At 42.7% G+C, this 19187-nt stretch overlaps 1 protein-coding gene across 3 annotated transcripts; it reads right to left on the reverse strand.

The window, feature by feature from the left end:
* Window positions 1-8651: 8651 nt before the first annotated feature.
* Window positions 8652-17358, reverse strand: LOC120049766 (leukotriene B4 receptor 1-like). Of its 3 annotated transcripts, XM_038996167.1 has the most exons (5): window positions 17072-17358; window positions 15196-15260; window positions 10747-11312; window positions 10001-10271; window positions 8652-9873 (listed from the first exon to the last, which is right to left on the reverse strand). In XM_038996167.1, exons 3-5 carry the CDS (start codon window positions 11250-11252, stop codon window positions 9490-9492), a joined length of 1161 nt encoding a protein of 386 aa, XP_038852095.1. In that variant the 5' UTR covers window positions 11253-11312; window positions 15196-15260; window positions 17072-17358; the 3' UTR covers window positions 8652-9489. The 3 variants fall into 3 exon arrangements, with proteins under 3 accessions (XP_038852095.1, XP_038852097.1, XP_038852096.1); XM_038996169.1 differs by lacking the exon at window positions 15196-15260 and having other exon boundaries at window positions 10747-11309; XM_038996168.1 differs by lacking the exon at window positions 15196-15260.
* Between the last annotated feature and the right edge of the window lie 1829 nt (window positions 17359-19187).

The raw sequence follows: 19187 nt of genomic DNA on the forward strand, positions 1-19187 counted from the left end.
CCTTTTTTTAGGGGGAAGATCAGCTTTAATATTGCAGATAGATTGTGGCTTCCATCAATGTAATTGTCCGCATCATTTCCAATCCCCCATATATTTTTGGGGTAAATATATACAGTACCAGTAACTGTCCAAACTTTTATATATTTTCCTTTATTATTTTTCTCTTCTCTAATCGCGGCACATTTCCTGCATTTCTACACAATCTATGGCCCTTCTAGCCATCTCTATGTAGAACAAAAAGTAAGCAAAAATTCCCACAGTCATCAAGCTAGGTAAGTGATTGACTGAACTAGATCCATGATAATTCAATAATCAGTATTGTGTTGCACCTTTAACCAATAGCCTAACAAATGAACAACTCTTACAAATAAAGTACAAAGACAACTTTTGATTGTCTTTAAGACATCCTCTATAACAAATTTCAGCCAGACCGCCCAGCCAACCCGAGCCGCTTACACGCACAACACCACCAGTCTAGTCAATAACTCAGTTCTCTCCCCAACACAACTTCCTTCTCATCTTTTTTTTTATATCTCAAGGGAAAGGTTTGGAAAACAAAAGCAGAATGAAAACACACATACACCTACAGATTAAGACACAGAAACAGTGTACCCTCCATATAATTCATATCATAGGCCTAATAGTACTGTAGAGCTCTTTTCACTTGTACACAATAGCTGGGTCACCCCATCCTGCCCCTAAGGGTCCACCACCCTGCAGCGCCCCAACCCAACACACCCCAATCAGCTTTAGGATCTTAGTGAAACATTCATTATTGTTTTCAGAGGTGTGTTAGGCCAAGGGCCGAGTGACAACAGTAGAGCAGACCCCCAAGGCCAGGACTGAGCAGCCCAGCAGCTAGGGATTGCCTAAATCTCCTCTGACGTGGACATGTTTTCAATAGGGACTCCTTTTGTCGTACAGTATTCCATATAAGGCATCCAAACCTTATGAAAGTTGCACAGTATACCCTTAATCTTAAAACAAATCTAGTGATACTGTACATAACTTGACATTTGTTCCATACATTGTGGAAGGATAACCAACCTTCCAATTAATGGCAATGCATTTATTAGCCGCTATAAATGCTTGGCTACACAGTATCTCCAGTATTAACATTTCCAAGCAAACAAAAACAGGGAGAATCTGTAGACTTGCTGAGATTAAAGAACATACTATTTGCCAGATTTCAGCCAGCCTTCACAAGACCATAACATATGCAAATATGTCTCCTTTTATGTTTTACACCTCCAGCAGAATAATACAATTTCTGAGTGCATGACAGTCAGTTTCACTGGCATATAGTACGTTCTATGGATGGTCTTAAACTGCAGTAATTTATGTGTGAGATTATATGAACATGACCGGGCATTCTAACAGATCTGTATTCTCTCATCATTACCAGAAGCGTCTCCCAGGTCTTCCTTGCATTTTTGTGTTGTGTCATCGGGAAAAGCCTCTATCAACCCTTGATACAGTTTGGAAATCAACTTTGGGTGTTTGTCAGACTGCCTTAAAATAGCATCTGGCTTGTCCAGTGTTTACTGGACAGAGAGAAGAAAGTGTTGTATCTCCTCACCTCTGTCACAGACTGGTCTCCCCTAGCTTCCTGGCTGCTGAGACCCCTGTCACCATCTGATCCTCCTAAAATGAGGCATGACAAAGAATTACCTTGGTGTACATTTATACATTATATTATCCCAAAATTTAATGAATGGTTCAATAATTGAAATGACCATTATTCCCAGATCCCAGACGGTAGCTTTAAACGTAATCTGCTGTCCTGTAGCTACTGTAGGTCTACCCATCAATTCAAGATGGAACTTTGCATCATTCACTGAATATACTGCAAAATTCCCTTGAGCTCCGTAGACTGGTCTTCCCTGGCTGTCTTACACTACTGGGACCCCTGTCACAATCTGATCCCTTTAAGACATGATGAGCATAGTGTTGTGTACTGACTACACTAGAGGGCTGCATTTCCGTGGCATGCCTGCAGGTCCCGATCTTTCATGCTGCAGGCGGGAGCGGGCGGTCAGACAACTACTTTGGTGATTAAAATATTTTTGTTGTCCCACAGATTATTTTGAAACGGTCCTCTTTCTGCTTTGTATACGTTAGCCTACCTACTGTACGAGTTAGCCTAAAAACACATTTTTTGCATTATTCATACATTCAGAATCCGGTGCTTCACCTTCAGTAGCCTACCTCTCCTAGTTGGGCATGAGAGTTCAAGTACGCCTAGTATGTGTAGTCTCGTTGAAATAGTAGGCTGCCTGCATGGGTGGAGAATCACGTGTCAGTTAACTTGAATATGAAATTAACTTAAATACGATGAGACTGTAGTTTACTACAGTGTCTGCAAATAAATATTGATAATGAAAAGAAGTGGAGGGCACTCAACCAACGTGAGTAGAAGTGCAATCAACAAATTTAATCATGATTGAAAAGGCACAACAGGCACATAGGTTAGTCTACTATGGTGAGCGAGCATTGTGCCTTTTCATTTTCAATAAGTATGGATCACCCATTAATTTGTCTCTGCCTGCAAATCGTCCTCCTAAAAAGGTAGGCATTAACCTATAGTACTATGCAAAACGTAGGAAGTGTAGCTTATTCATTCACCTCAGTCGAGAGGGGATGAAACATTAACTAACGTTAATTGTCAGTTACAATACTAGCTCAGCACTGCGAATAAACACTAGTTTAGTTTTTTCTGTTGAGTTAATAAGCAGTTACCTTGCCAGCGTAAGGCATATCAGTCAACTAAAGAGTAGCCAGTTTCTGTTCCTTTTACAACTCGGTGAAAGAGCGCAACGCGTACACTGAACTATACCCAACTCTCCTGTGCTGGTCCAGCCAGCCTTCCAGAAGCTTTGCCTTCACACAGCCTGGCAGCCCACTCTGTGGTGTCCACGTGGTCTTAAATCCAGTCGGATAAACACTCCAAACAGCCTACCCGGCCGCTCGGGGGCATCCGCATGGTCCTAAAGCACACCGTTGCCTTGTTTTATATCACATTCCAATGATAAAACTGTCACTTGTCCCCCATGAAAGTTGCACCCCTGGTGGAAATGATTTTTCATGCCATGAGAGTTAAGGATCCTGGCAAATAGGTTCCGGAATGAAACAGTCCCAAATTTAGAGGTTCCGGATCCTGTTCCGGCAAGATCTGGTTCCAAATAAGCACTGGACAAAGGCCAGAGGGACTTGTTTACAGCTAGGTCCCTGTGGCTGTATTTCCATTCAGCATTGATAGGCATGCAAAGATCATGTACTTATCTTCAACACATCATCACATACAGCCATACACGCACATGGACATAACATCGTCACAAACAAGGGAAAATAAAACACACCTCCCCTCCGAAACGTTTCATTCTGGACACTATACACAATGTTTGTATCAACAAATATAAAAAATGTATATTGGCTTTACACTTCACAACGCTGACCTTTATGAGCTGGTTCACTTGTGGAGTTATCTTCGTTTTACCATTGATCTTCTCAGAGCAAATCCACAGGAAGTGCATTTGTTGGCTATTTTGTAAATGTTTTATCTGTCCGTCTATCTGACTGCCCGTCCGTCCATTTGCCTCCACGTCTCAGTCTTCCTTCTCTCCTCACTCTTGTACTCCTTCTGCCATTATTGCATCATGTTCTTGCACGCAAGAGAGGGGAAGCACTGGGGATATGATATCGCCACAAATAAGGAAGGAAGTCTGCGCTCACCCCATTTGAGCATGTTCAAATGCGATGATATCCTTCTGTTCCAACCTGGTCATTTATGTTGACACATCCTATTGCATTAAGCATATGCAATAACGTAACGTGTCATATATACGTCATACTGTTAAATATCCATCCGTCATTGTAGTCTGTTGTCTGCCTTACTGACCTGCTTGCTCTCTTCATTTCCCTGTCACCATCCCACCGGGCACACAATGGGTGAATCAACATTTGTTCCATGTGATTTCAATTAAATTACATTGAACCAACATGAAATAGACGTTGAATTGATGTCTGTGGGATATTTCAAGTTGGTGGGAATTTAGAAGAATGTGGGGTTCCCTGTGTGGTGGGAGAGGGGGACCTGCTTTGATACTGCTATGCAATGAGATGTTTTACTTTGTTGGCATTTGGAATTTTGCTACAGTTGAAGTCAGAAGTTTACATACACTTAGGTTGGAGTCATTAAAACTCGTTTTACAACCACTCCACAAATTTCTTGTTAACAAACTATAATTTTGGCAAGTCGCTTAGGACATCTAATTTGTACATGACAAGTAATTTTTCCAACAATTGTTTTACAGACAGATTATTTCACTTATAATTCACTGTATCACAATTCCAGTGGGCCAGAGGTTTACATACACTAAGTTGACTGTGCCTTTAAACAGCTTGGAAAATTCCAGAAAATGTCATGGCTTTAGAAGCTGATAGGTTAGTTGACATAATTTGAGTCAATTGGAGGTGTACCTGTGGATGCATTTCAAGGCCTACCTTCAAACGCAGTGCCTCTTTGCTTAACATCATGGGAAAATCAAAAGAAATCACCCAAGACCTCATAAAAAATTGTAGACCTCCACAAGTCTGGTTCATCCTTGGAAGCAACTTCCAAACGCCTGAAGGTACCACATTGATCTGTACAAACAATAGTACGCAAGTATAAACACCATGGGACCATGCAGCCATCATACCACTCAGGAAGGAGACGCGTTCTGTCTCCTAGAGATGAACATACCTTGGTGCGAAAAGTGCAAATCAATCCCAGAACAACAGCAAAGGACCTTGTGAAGACGCCCGAGGAAACAGGTACAAAAGTATTTATATCCACAGTAAAACAAGTCCTATATCGACATAACCTGAAAGGCCGCTCAGCAAGGAAGAAGCCACTGCTCCAAAACTGCCATAAAAAAAGACAGACTACGGTTTGCAACTGCACATGGGGACAAAGATCGTACTTTTTGGAAAATGTCCTCTGGTCTGATGAAACAAAAATAGAACTGTTTGGCCATAATGACTATCGTTATGTTAGGAGGAAAAAAGGGGGGCTTGCGAGCCAAAGAACACAATCCCAACCGTGAAGCACTGGGGTGGCAGCATCATGTTGTGGGGGTGCTTTGCTGCAGGAGGGACTGGTGCACTTCACAAAATAGATGGCATCATGAGGATGGAAAATGATGTGGATATATTGAAGCAACATCTCAAGACATCAGTCAGGAAGTTAAAGCTTGGTCGCAAATGGGTCTTCCAACTGGACAATGACCCCAAGCACACTTCCAAAGTTGTTGCAAAATGGCTTAAGGACAACAAAGTCAAGGTATTGGAGTGGCCATCACAAAGCCCTGACCTCAATCCCATAGAAAAGTAGTGGGCAGAACTGAAAAAGCGTGTGCGAGCAAGGAGACCTACAAACCTGACTCAGTTACACCAGCTCTGTCAGGAGGAATGGGACAAAATTCACCCAACTTATTGTGGGAAGCTTGTGGTAGGCTACCCGAAACGTTTGACCCAAGTTACACAATTTAAAGGCAATGCTACCAAATACTAATTGAGTGTATGTAAACTTCTGACCCACTGGGAATGTGATGAAAGAAATAAAAGCTGAAATAAATCATTCTGTCTACTATTATTCTGACGTTTCACATTCTTAAAATAAAGTGGTGATCCTAACTGACCTAAGACCTAAAACCGGGAAGTTTTACTAGGATTAAATGTCAGGAATTGTGAAAAACTGAGTTTAAATGTATTTGGCTAAGGTGTATGTAAACTTCCGACTTCAACTGTACATTTCTAAGTGAAAAATCTGAGTCTCAGCATTTCATGCAATGATGTTTCATCTTGCATGCGCACCATCTCGTGTCAGTTAGATTTTTGAATCGGAATTGACACCATAGACAGCGTGTATGGCATTGTGTGGGCGAGAGGTTTGCTCTTGTAAACATTGTGAACAGAGTGCCCCATGGTGGCGGTGCGGTGAAGTTGTGGTATGGGCAGGCATAAGCTACGGACAACAAACACAATTGCATTTTATCAAATGGCAATTTGAATGCACAGAGGTACCATGACGAGATCCTGAGGCCCACTGTCGTGCAATTCATCCGCCGCCATCACCTCATTTTTCATAATAATAATGCACGGCCCCATGACGCAAGGATCTGTACACAATTCCTGGAAGCTGAAAATATCTTAGTTCTTCCATCGCCAGTCTGTTGTCCCCATATGCTTCAAGATGGCTACCATTGTTCCTGTACCCAAGAAGGCAAAGATAACTGAACTAAATGACTACCGACCCGTAGCACCCACTTCTGTCATCATGAAGTGCTTTGAGAGGTTAGTCAGGGATCATATCACCGCCACCTTACCAGCCACCCAGACCCACTTCATTTTGCAAACCGCTCCAACAGGTCCACAGATGACGCAATCGCCATTGCACTGCACACTGCCCTATGCCATCTGTACAAAAATAATACCTATGTAAGAATGCTGTTCATTGACTACAGCTCAGCATTCAACACCATAGTACCCTCCAAGCTCATTATCAAGCTGGAGGCCCTGTGTCTCAACCCCTCCCTGTGCAACCTGGTTCTGGACTTTCTGACGGACCGCCCCCAGGTGGTGAAGGTAGGAAACAACATCTCCACTTCGCTGACCCTCAACACTGGGGCCCCACCGGGGTGTGTGCTCAGCCCTCTCCTGTACTCCCTGTTCACCCACGACTGCGTGGCCATACACGCCTCCAACTCAATCATCAAGTTTGCCGACGACACTACAGTAGTGGGCTTGATCACCAACAACGACGAGACAGCCTACAGGGAAGAGGTGAGGGCACTCAGAGTGTGGTGTCATGAAAACAACCTCTCACTCAACGTCAACAAAACAAAGGAGATGATCGTTGACTTCAGGAAACAGCAGAGGGAGCACCCCCCTATCCACATATTAGGGACAGCAGTGGAGAAGGGGGAACGTTTTAAGTTCCTGGGTGTACACATCACAGACAAGCTGAAATGGTCCACCCACACAGACAGTGTGGTGAAGAAGGCGCAACAGCGCCTCTTCAACCTCAGGAGGCTGAAGAAATTTGGCTTATCACCCAAAACCCTGACAAACTTTTACAGATGCACAATCAAGAGCATCGTGTCAGGCTGTATCACAGCCTGGTACGGCAACTGCACCGCCCTCAACCGCAAGGCTCTCCAGAGGGTGGTACACAACGCATCACCGGGGGCAAACTACCTGCCCTCCATGACACCTACAGCACCCAATATCACAGGAAGGCCAAAAAGATCATCAAGGACAACAACCACTCGAGCCACTGCCTGTTCACACAGCTATCATCCAGAAGGCGAGGTCAGTACAGGTGCATCAAAGCTGGGACCGAGAGATTGAGAAACAGCTTCTATCTCAAGGCCATCAGACTGCTAAACAGCAATCACTAACTCAGAGAGGCTGCTGCCTACATTGAGACCCAATCACTGGACACTTTAATAAATGGATCGCTAGTCACTTTAAACAATGCCACTCTAAATAATACCACTTTAATAATGTCTACATATCTTACATTACTCATATCACATGTATATACTGTATTTTATACCACCTACTGCCCCTTGCCTATGCCGCTCGGCCATCGCTCATCTATATATTTATATGTAGATATTCTCATTCACCCCTTTAGATTTGTGTGTATTAGGTAGTTGTTGGGGAATTGTTAGATTACTTGTTAGATATTACTGCACTGTTGGAACTAGAAGCACAAGTATTTCGCTACACTCGCATTAACATCTGCTAACCATGTGTATGTGACCAATAAAATTGGATTTGCATACTTCTCTAAACTTTGACCTACCAGCACCATCACCCACTATCCCCAAGGCATCTCAACTTACCCTGTCCCAATGCTCAACTTACCCCGTACCCAGTGTAAGTTGTGCCAAGAGACAACCTTTTTTTTTTTGGAAAGGCTATGTTTTCAAAAATGTTATGTTTACATGAATTCTGATTATTTCCAAGGATACAAAACATCCTGAAATATATGTAGATATCTTTGTTAGGAATAATATAGTATTTCCCTTGATGTAGTGATGCTGAATGTAAAGACTTGCTCAACTTACCCCACTCTCCCTTACTATTGACACCTAAAGTACAAAGTTATCTAATGCATTCTGTTATTGCTTGTTACAGTATGCTATGTTTGTTGAAGTTAGTCACTGTATGTGATGTTTTAGAATCTGTGTGTTGAAAGCATTTGAATAATGGTGCATCAATAGCTGGCAACTGTTCCACACGGCTTCGCCTGCTCAGATATTTTGTAATAATTAACTATGATTATAATAATGAGATCATCGTGCAAATTCGAGTTTCCAAACACAGCTCAAGTCATTGGGATAAGTTGAGCCATTGTTTACATTCAGTTTCACCCCGTCAAGGTAAATATAGTATTCTTTCTAGCAAAGTTATCACTATATTCTTCAGGATGTTGTATATCCTTGGAAATAATCATAATCCATATAAATATTACAGTTTTGGAAAACATAGCTTGTATAAAAAATTAAAAATAAACTGGGTATGTATGGTGTAAGTTGAGCCGCAGGAAAGTGGTAAGTAAAGCTGCCAAAAAAATTCTGTACTGAATAAAATATTACCACTACCTTTTTAAAACCAAGTCTATCTTTATTTCCCAAACACGTATCAACAGAATTACAATCACTTTTTTCTCTTTAAATAATTTAAGCATATTTTAACACAGGCTAAATGCCTAACAAACACTTCTGTACTTTTTTAAAACACGTTTAACATAGGCAAGGCCCTGTTGTTACCTCATATCCCAGTGATAATGCCTTGCATTACGCATGAGAAGAAAACACTTCAATTTGCTCAACTAGCCATTGGCTCAACTTACCCCAAAACAAACATTGACTATATTAGCTCACACAACTACAAGGATGCACTTTCATGCTAGGTTTAGGACCTCATGTTGAAGCTTATCGAGACCAAAACTGATGTATAGAACAATCTGAAAATGATCTACTTTGGTTTAGATACAAGCATCATATAAACTCTAACACGATAAATTCATTTGACTTGGTGAAAATCCATTTTTTGGACCTAACTTGCTTTTCCCATGTGGTTTCTTCCTTCACGTACACCATAAAATATTGGGTCAAATTATTAATTTTGTGTATGGTTTCCGAGAAACAAGGGTGGCTCAACTTACCCCTTTGGCTCAAATTACCACACTCTCCCCTCTACCTTGCGTGTAAGTGTCTCGAACAATTCCTTCCCTTCTTCCTTGAAGAAATCGCTATACTGACTCGATTTGTCAACAGGTTAAAACATTAAGTGTATTTTATAATATTTTTATCCAGAAATTGCATGGAGGCAACCACAAACGCGAGCTATAAAGCACAAATTGTATCAAAGATCTGTGAAATACATTAAATACGGTTAACCTATGACTAGTACAGTAGGCCACAAAAAGTAACACTACTCCAACGGATCATTGGATGTCAAAGTCTTGAGCTCCGGCTTGGACTTAACCTTGACCTCGACTTCCTGCAGCTCCGTCACACTATTCCCATCCCCCTCCTTCCCCTTCCCCGACCGCCCCAGCTTGAGTGGGGCTGAAGAACCACTCCGGCTGGACTTTGTGCAGCGGGTAAAGGAGGCAGAGGTCCCTCCCTCAATGTTGGTGCCCTCGAAGAGCTTGGCCATGAAGCTGAGACCGGCCTGGCGGATGTGGGAGCTGCCAGCGAATACGTACAGTACAGGGTTCACGCTGCTGCTCAGGAAAGCGAGCGCTGTGACGTTGGGACGGGCCACCGCGGCTGCTTTAAACAGAGTGTCGTTACCACCAAGTAGACCAATCACCTGAGAGAGAGGCAGATACAAGAGAGACAGATAGGGCTTATACCTGTTATTATACCTGTATGACACACAACAAATGAACTGCTTCATAATGTGCAGTAACTTGAAATACATTGGCAAACTCTCATACCTGTAAGATGTTGACCACGTGGTAGGGCAGCCAGAAGAGAGCGAAGGTGCCGATGATGAGGAGGATGAGACGGTTTCCCCGTCCCTTGTGCTGGAACATGGCCCTGCGTAGTCCACAGATGACAGAGGTGTAGCAGACGGTGATGAAAGTGAAGGGGAGGAAGAAGCCCAGGACGGTCTCAAACAGGTACTGGAACACCTGGTGACCCACACTTTTCCAGTGGTACGACATGCAGACGGTCACAGAGCTGTTCAAGTGCAGCTTCAGGTTACTAGGTATAGATAGATAGATAGAGAGAGAGAGAGAGAGAGAGAGAGAGAGAGAGAGAGAGAGAGGAGAGAGGAGAGAGGAGAGAGAGAGAGAGAGACATTTTATAACATGAAGGAGACATGATGGGTCTCATGGATGTTCCCCAGGACCACAGTGTGTGACTTGAGGAATGCATAAGGACAAAAGAGAGAGAGAGAGTTTGTTTGATTGAGACAATGGGAGTGTTCCAGGTTGTCTTTATTGCAGCCATACTTCGCAGGTTATTAGAGAAGTGTTTAAGAGCTCGGGAACTACAGAAATAAACAGCCTGTAATGCAAACAAAAATCTTCAGATCAGTATTGAAGAATGATAAGCCTTTTTGTTCGTGTAAGTGTATTTTAATATTTCCTCTCTCTCATGCCTCTCGCACACACACAACCCATACACACAACCCATACACACAACCCATACACACAACCCATACAAACAGCCCCACCTGCGATAGAAGGCCATGGGCAGTGCAAAGACGAAAGCCAGCAACCAGATCCCCAGTAGAACGGCCATCAGAGTTTTCTTTGTCCTCATCCTCTGGGCCAGGAAGGGCCTTGCGACAGCCAGCCAGCGATCCAAGCTCATCAGGCTGATCAGGTAGATGGACACGTTCATGTTGACACAGCACAGGTAGTGTACCAATTTACAGGCCACCGCCCCAAACTCCCAGCCTCGCCCGCCTGCCAGGAAGCGCAGGAAAAGCGGGGAGCTTAGCAACACCAACGCGTCGGCCACGGCGAGGTTTAAGACGAGCAGGCAGGTAACTGAACGATGCCTCACACGGCACAGCACCGACCACACAACAAACAGGTTACCGGGGAAACCGAAGACGAATGCTAGGACCAGGATGGAGATGCCGATCTGGTTTGATAGGTGAGAAAGGAGAGGAGGTGAGAGGAGAGGTGGAGGGGAGCTTGGGGGGCCAGCGGAGATGGAGATGTCTGACGCCATTTTGGGAGGGAGTTGAAGAATCTGTGGTTTGTAGATCTTCGGGATTAGCAGTCCTCACTACTGTTGAATAGAATGACCAGAGAAATAAGAATTAGAACACATGGTATGAAATATAGATCTATGAATAGAAGAGAGAGAGACACAGAATGAGAGGACAACAATGGATATTACACAATTCCCAAAGAGAGTATCAATCAAATGTATCCATAAAACACTTTTTCATCAACATACAGTTGTCACAAAGTGCTTTATGGTTACCCAGCCTAGACCACAAAGAGCAAACAGAAGCTCTGCTTTTGCGTACTGGCATAGATCAGTAAATGCATTTGCAGAAGTTGTACAAATGGGGAAAACATTTTGTAGCCTAGGGTTTGTGAAAAATGTGGCCTTTATAAACGCATTTCATGCAATTCTACATAATTTTAAATCAAAATGACAGGCTACTTTGACACTAACAAACTAAGAATCTGAGATCAATAAAAACAAACTTGTCTTCAATACATCAATAGCCTAGACCTAGGTGTGTGGAGACACATATTGTACAATACCAGGAGGAAATTACAGTCCTAAAAAAGCTTTCCAGTTTCACTCACTCACTGGCGATGTGCTCGTGGTAAAATGTATCTCTTGTTTTACTTGGTAAACAATGCTGTTTGCTCAATAGGTCTATTTGGAAGTTGAAAACTTGGTAGCCTACAGACAGAATAGTCTTCTCTTTTCAACAGAATCCATTTGCTTTCCAACCTGTATTTTTGCCGCGATTGTATCTGAAATATCAGTAAAGGCCTGTTTCGGCTGCATGACTGACAGATTTTCCGCGCATTCCCAACTGTAAACTGTTTTGGCTGCATGAATGACAGATTTGCCGTGCAATCCCGACTGTAGGCATGCCTGGTGATTGCCCAGCTAGCAATGAGGTATCGGCCCAATTGATTGTATCAGCCCAGGAATCAGGTGTCAGACTCTGCCCGGAATCAAAATTAATGACTGCCCAGAATCCAGATTCTGGTAAGATGACGGCAAAGTCGGCTGAATTCCGGTAGACGGAAACGGCCCGATGTACTTGGGCCGTTTCAGTCTACCGGAATTCAGCCGACTTTGCCGTCATCTTACCAGAATCCCCCCAGAAGCAGCCCGATGCAAATTTAAATAAATGTATACAAAATTACCCGATTTAGTCATTTTAAATATTACCATTATACATTTTCTACATACAAAACATCTTGTGTAGGAGGAAACACCATACACCTGGTGACCGTGTCAGCGTGCATGCGCCTGGCCCGCCATAGGAGTCGCTACAGCGCGATGGGACAAAGACATCCCGGCCGGCCGGCCAAACCCTCCCCTAACTCGGACGACGCTGGGCCAAATGTGTGTCGCCTCATGGGTCTCCCGGGCACGGCCGTCTCGACCCAGCATCTGTAATGCTTATCAATTGCCCTGCACAAAGTATCAAAATACTACACAGGACTCTTAAAGAATTTTATTTAAATGTTAATTCTATTTTTTTTCTCACAGAAACAATGACAAAATATAGAAAAATAAATTATGAAATGTTAATTATATAAAGCAGCCCGTGTAATCATCTGCCAGAGAGTAGCCCCAATCATCCCGAGCCCCAAGTAATACATTTGGGCCAGATAACTCACACGGAAATCGGGCCAAGCCCCAAGTAATACATTTGGGCCAGATACCTCACACCGGAATCGGCCCGAGCTCAATCCCCGCATCCTAGCCATAAGTAATACTGCCGAAGGCGGCCCAGACTCGGGCCACGTGACGTCGGCCAATTCTGACTCTCAGCAGAGTGCCCCACCTCTCAGCCGGAAGGAGTCAACTTGAATTAGCCAAATTTTTACATTGCAAACAGTGGAAATCAGGGCTGCAACTTTTGTTTTATAAGTGGGGGGGACAAAATAATGCAAAAAATATATATACCTTTTTTTAGGGGGAAGATCAGCTTTAATATTGCAGATAGATTGTGGCTTCCATCAATGTAATTGTCTGCATCATTTCCAATCCCCCATATATTTTTGGGGTAAATATATACAGTACCAGTAACTGTCCAAACTTTTATATATTTTCCTTTATTATTTTTCTCTAACTCTACCATCCCTCCCCTACCTGGAGTAAACTAATGGACAACAACACTTAGGCTTCTACTTCCAGCCTATACATACTATATACATTTTACGGACACAGTATATTTTACGGTAGTTATCTTCTGTTTGTTTTTAGTCCCATCCTTCAGCTCCACTCAACCCTTCCCATCTATCTGTGAACACCATCCAGTTTTTCAATTTCTATTTGCCATATATTTTTTTAAATGTGCTGTGATGTTTTACAAAAGTTCTGAACCTTTCTATTCTCATAGACTCAACATATTGTAAATGAAATAAAAACAGTTTTGCTCAGAGTATTATTAAATTATCGATCAGTTGACTATGACTTTTTAAATCACCCAGCAGTGCTATTTTCAGAGGGGGACACAACTTGGCAGGGGTCTGGGGGCCCTCCCATTTTTTGGGGCATCTAAAGCACATTTCCTGCATTTCTACACAATCTAATATGACCCATGGCCCTTCTAGCCATCTCTATGTAGAACAAAAAGTAAGCAACAATTCCCACAGTCATCAAGCTAGGTAAGTGATTGACTGAACTAGATCCATGATAATTCAATAATCAGTATTGTGTTGCACCTTTAACCAATAGCCTAACAAATGAACAACTCTTACAAATAAAGTACAACTTTTGATTGTCTTTAAGACATCCTCTATAACAAATTTCAGCCAGACCGCCCAGCCAACCCGAGCCGCTTACACGCACAACACCACCAGTCTAGTCAATAACTCAGTTCTCTCCCGAACACAACTTCCTTCTCATCTTTTTTTTTATATCTCAAGGGAAAGGTTTGGAAAACAAAAGCAGAATGAAAACACACATACACCTACAGATTAAGACACAGAAACAGTGTACCCTCCATATAATTCATATCATAGGCCTAATAGTACTGTAGAGCTCTTTTCACTTGTACACAATAGCTGGGTCACCCCATCCTGCCCCTAAGGGTCCACCACCCTGCAGCGCCCCAACCCAACACACCCCAATCAGCTTTAGGATCTTAGTGAAACATTCATTATTGTTTTCAGAGGTGTGTTAGGCCAAGGGCCGAGTGACAACAGTAGAGCAGACCCCCAAGGCCAGGACTGAGCAGCCCAGCAGCTAGGGATTGCCTAAATCTCCTCTGACGTGGACATGTTTTCAATACAGACTCCTTTTGTCGTACAGTATTCCATATAAGGCATCCAAACCTTATGAAAGTTGCACAGTATACCCTTAATCTTAAAACAAATCTAGTGATACTGTACATAACTTGACATTTGTTCCATACATTGTGGAAGGATAACCAACCTTCCAATTAATGGCAATGCATTTATTAGCCGCTATAAATGCTTGGCTACACAGTATCTCCAGTATTAACATTTCCAAGCAAACAAAAACAGGGAGAATCTGTAGACTTGCTGAGATTAAAGAACATACTATTTGCCAGATTTCAGCCAGCCTTCACAAGACCATAACATATGCAAATATGTCTCCTTTTATGTTTTACACCTCCAGCAGAATAATACAATTTCTGAGTGCATGACAGTCAGTTTCACTGGCATATAGTACGTTCTATGGATGGTCTTAAACTGCAGTAATTTATGTGTGAGATTATATGAACATGACCGGGCATTCTAACAGATCTGTATTCTCTCATCATTACCAGAAGCGTCTCCCAGGTCTTCCTTGCATTTTTGTGTTGTGTCATCGGGAAAAGCCTCTATCAACCCTTGATACAGTTTGGAAATCAACTTTGGGTGTTTGTCAGACTGCCTTAAAATAGCATCTGGCTTGTCCAGTGTTTACTGGACAGAGAGAAGAAAGTGTTGTATCTCCTCACCTCTGTCACAGACTGGTCTCCCCTAGCTTCCTGGCTGCTGAGACCCCTGTCACCATCTGATCCTCCTAAAATGAGGCATGACAAAGAATTACCTTGGTGTACATTTATACATTATATTATCCCAAAATTTAATGAATGGTTCAATAATTGAAATGACCATTATTCCCAGATCCCAGACGGTAGCTTTAAACGTAATCTGCTGTCCTGTAGCTACTGTAGGTCTACCCATCAATTCAAGATGGAACTTTGCATCATTCACTGAATATACTGCAAAATTCCCTTGAGCTCCGTAGACTGGTCTTCCCTGGCTGTCTTACACTACTGGGACCCCTGTCACAATCTGATCCCTTTAAGACATGATGAGCATAGTGTTGTGTACTGACTACACTAGAGGGCTGCATTTCCGTGGCATGCCTGCAGGTCCCGATCTTTCATGCTGCAGGCGGGAGCGGGCGGTCAGACAACTACTTTGGTGATTAAAATATTTTTGTTGTCCCACAGATTATTTTGAAACGGTCCTCTTTCTGCTTTGTATACGTTAGCCTACCTACTGTACGAGTTAGCCTAAAAACACATTTTTTGCATTATTCATACATTCAGAATCCGGTGCTTCACCTTCAGTAGCCTACCTCTCCTAGTTGGGCATGAGAGTTCAAGTACGCCTAGTATGTGTAGTCTCGTTGAAATAGTAGGCTGCCTGCATGGGTGGAGAATCACGTGTCAGTTAACTTGAATATGAAATTAACTTAAATACGATGAGACTGTAGTTTACTACAGTGTCTGCAAATAAATATTGATAATGAAAAGAAGTGGAGGGCACTCAACCAACGTGAGTAGAAGTGCAATCAACAAATTTAATCATGATTGAAAAGGCACAACAGGCACATAGGTTAGTCTACTATGGTGAGCGAGCATTGTGCCTTTTCATTTTCAATAAGTATGGATCACCCATTAATTTGTCTCTGCCTGCAAATCGTCCTCCTAAAAAGGTAGGCATTAACCTATAGTACTATGCAAAACGTAGGAAGTGTAGCTTATTCATTCACCTCAGTCGAGAGGGGATGAAACATTAACTAACGTTAATTGTCAGTTACAATACTAGCTCAGCACTGCGAATAAACACTAGTTTAGTTTTTTCTGTTGAGTTAATAAGCAGTTACCTTGCCAGCGTAAGGCATATCAGTCAACTAAAGAGTAGCCAGTTTCTGTTCCTTTTACAACTCGGTGAAAGAGCGCAACGCGTACACTGAACTATACCCAACTCTCCTGTGCTGGTCCAGCCAGCCTTCCAGAAGCTTTGCCTTCACACAGCCTGGCAGCCCACTCTGTGGTGTCCACGTGGTCTTAAATCCAGTCGGATAAACACTCCAAACAGCCTACCCGGCCGCTCGGGGGCATCCGCATGGTCCTAAAGCACACCGTTGCCTTGTTTTATATCACATTCCAATGATAAAACTGTCACTTGTCCCCCATGAAAGTTGCACCCCTGGTGGAAATGATTTTTCATGCCATGAGAGTTAAGGATCCTGGCAAATAGGTTCCGGAATGAAACAGTCCCAAATTTAGAGGTTCCGGATCCTGTTCCGGCAAGATCTGGTTCCAAATAAGCACTGGACAAAGGCCAGAGGGACTTGTTTACAGCTAGGTCCCTGTGGCTGTATTTCCATTCAGCATTGATAGGCATGCAAAGATCATGTACTTATCTTCAACACATCATCACATACAGCCATACACGCACATGGACATAACATCGTCACAAACAAGGGAAAATAAAACACACCTCCCCTCCGAAACGTTTCATTCTGGACACTATACACAATGTTTGTATCAACAAATATAAAAAATGTATATTGGCTTTACACTTCACAACGCTGACCTTTATGAGCTGGTTCACTTGTGGAGTTATCTTCGTTTTACCATTGATCTTCTCAGAGCAAATCCACAGGAAGTGCATTTGTTGGCTATTTTGTAAATGTTTTATCTGTCCGTCTATCTGACTGCCCGTCCGTCCATTTGCCTCCACGTCTCAGTCTTCCTTCTCTCCTCACTCTTGTACTCCTTCTGCCATTATTGCATCATGTTCTTGCACGCAAGAGAGGGGAAGCACTGGGGATATGATATCGCCACAAATAAGGAAGGAAGTCTGCGCTCACCCCATTTGAGCATGTTCAAATGCGATGATATCCTTCTGTTCCAACCTGGTCATTTATGTTGACACATCCTATTGCATTAAGCATATGCAATAACGTAACGTGTCATATATACGTCATACTGTTAAATATCCATCCGTCATTGTAGTCTGTTGTCTGCCTTACTGACCTGCTTGCTCTCTTCATTTCCCTGTCACCATCCCACCGGGCACACAATGGGTGAATCAACATTTGTTCCATGTGATTTCAATTAAATTACATTGAACCAACATGAAATAGACGTTGAATTGATGTCTGTGGGATATTTCAAGTTGGTGGGAATTTAGAAGAATGTGGGGTTCCCTGTGTGGTGGGAGAGGGGGACCTGCTTTGATACTGCTATGCAATGAGATGTTTTACTTTGTTGGCATTTGGAATTTTGCTACAGTTGAAGTCAGAAGTTTACATACACTTAGGTTGGAGTCATTAAAACTCGTTTTACAACCACTCCACAAATTTCTTGTTAACAAACTATAATTTTGGCAAGTCGCTTAGGACATCTAATTTGTACATGACAAGTAATTTTTCCAACAATTGTTTTACAGACAGATTATTTCACTTATAATTCACTGTATCACAATTCCAGTGGGCCAGAGGTTTACATACACTAAGTTGACTGTGCCTTTAAACAGCTTGGAAAATTCCAGAAAATGTCATGGCTTTAGAAGCTGATAGGTTAGTTGACATAATTTGAGTCAATTGGAGGTGTACCTGTGGATGCATTTCAAGGCCTACCTTCAAACGCAGTGCCTCTTTGCTTAACATCATGGGAAAATCAAAAGAAATCACCCAAGACCTCATAAAAAATTGTAGACCTCCACAAGTCTGGTTCATCCTTGGAAGCAACTTCCAAACGCCTGAAGGTACCACATTGATCTGTACAAACAATAGTACGCAAGTATAAACACCATGGGACCATGCAGCCATCATACCACTCAGGAAGGAGACGCGTTCTGTCTCCTAGAGATGAACATACCTTGGTGCGAAAAGTGCAAATCAATCCCAGAACAACAGCAAAGGACCTTGTGAAGACGCCCGAGGAAACAGGAAAAAAAGTATTTATATCCACAGTAAAACAAGTCCTATATCGACATAACCTGAAAGGCCGCTCAGCAAGGAAGAAGCCACTGCTCCAAAACTGCCATAAAAAAAGACAGACTACGGTTTGCAACTGCACATGGGGACAAAGATCGTACTTTTTGGAAAATGTCCTCTGGTCTGATGAAACAAAAATAGAACTGTTTGGCCATAATGACTATCGTTATGTTAGGAGGAAAAAAGGGGGGCTTGCGAGCCAAAGAACACAATCCCAACCGTGAAGCACTGGGGTGGCAGCATCATGTTGTGGGGGTGCTTTGCTGCAGGAGGGACTGGTGCACTTCACAAAATAGATGGCATCATGAGGATGGAAAATGATGTGGATATATTGAAGCAACATCTCAAGACATCAGTCAGGAAGTTAAAGCTTGGTCGCAAATGGGTCTTCCAACTGGACAATGACCCCAAGCACACTTCCAAAGTTGTTGCAAAATGGCTTAAGGACAACAAAGTCAAGGTATTGGAGTGGCCATCACAAAGCCCTGACCTCAATCCCATAGAAAAGTAGTGGGCAGAACTGAAAAAGCGTGTGCGAGCAAGGAGACCTACAAACCTGACTCAGTTACACCAGCTCTGTCAGGAGGAATGGGACAAAATTCACCCAACTTATTGTGGGAAGCTTGTGGAAGGCTACCCGAAACGTTTGACCCAAGTTACACAATTTAAAGGCAATGCTACCAAATACTAATTGAGTGTATGTAAACT

Source organism: Salvelinus namaycush, chromosome 6 (assembly GCF_016432855.1).
Source record: "Salvelinus namaycush isolate Seneca chromosome 6, SaNama_1.0, whole genome shotgun sequence".
NCBI lineage: Eukaryota > Metazoa > Chordata > Actinopteri > Salmoniformes > Salmonidae > Salvelinus > Salvelinus namaycush.

Coding starts and splice junctions, on each gene's coding strand:
- LOC120049766 (XM_038996169.1), bottom strand. CDS start 11,252: ATGGCGTCAGACATCTCCATCTCCGCTGGCCCCCCAAGCTCCCCTCCA. Junction 10,272..10,746: donor CCCATGGCCTTCTATCGCAG/GTGGGGCTGTTT, acceptor ATCTATACCTAG/TAACCTGAAGCTGCACTTGA. Junction 9,874..10,000: donor ACGTGGTCAACATCTTACAG/GTATGAGAGTTT, acceptor CCTCTCTCTCAG/GTGATTGGTCTACTTGGTGG.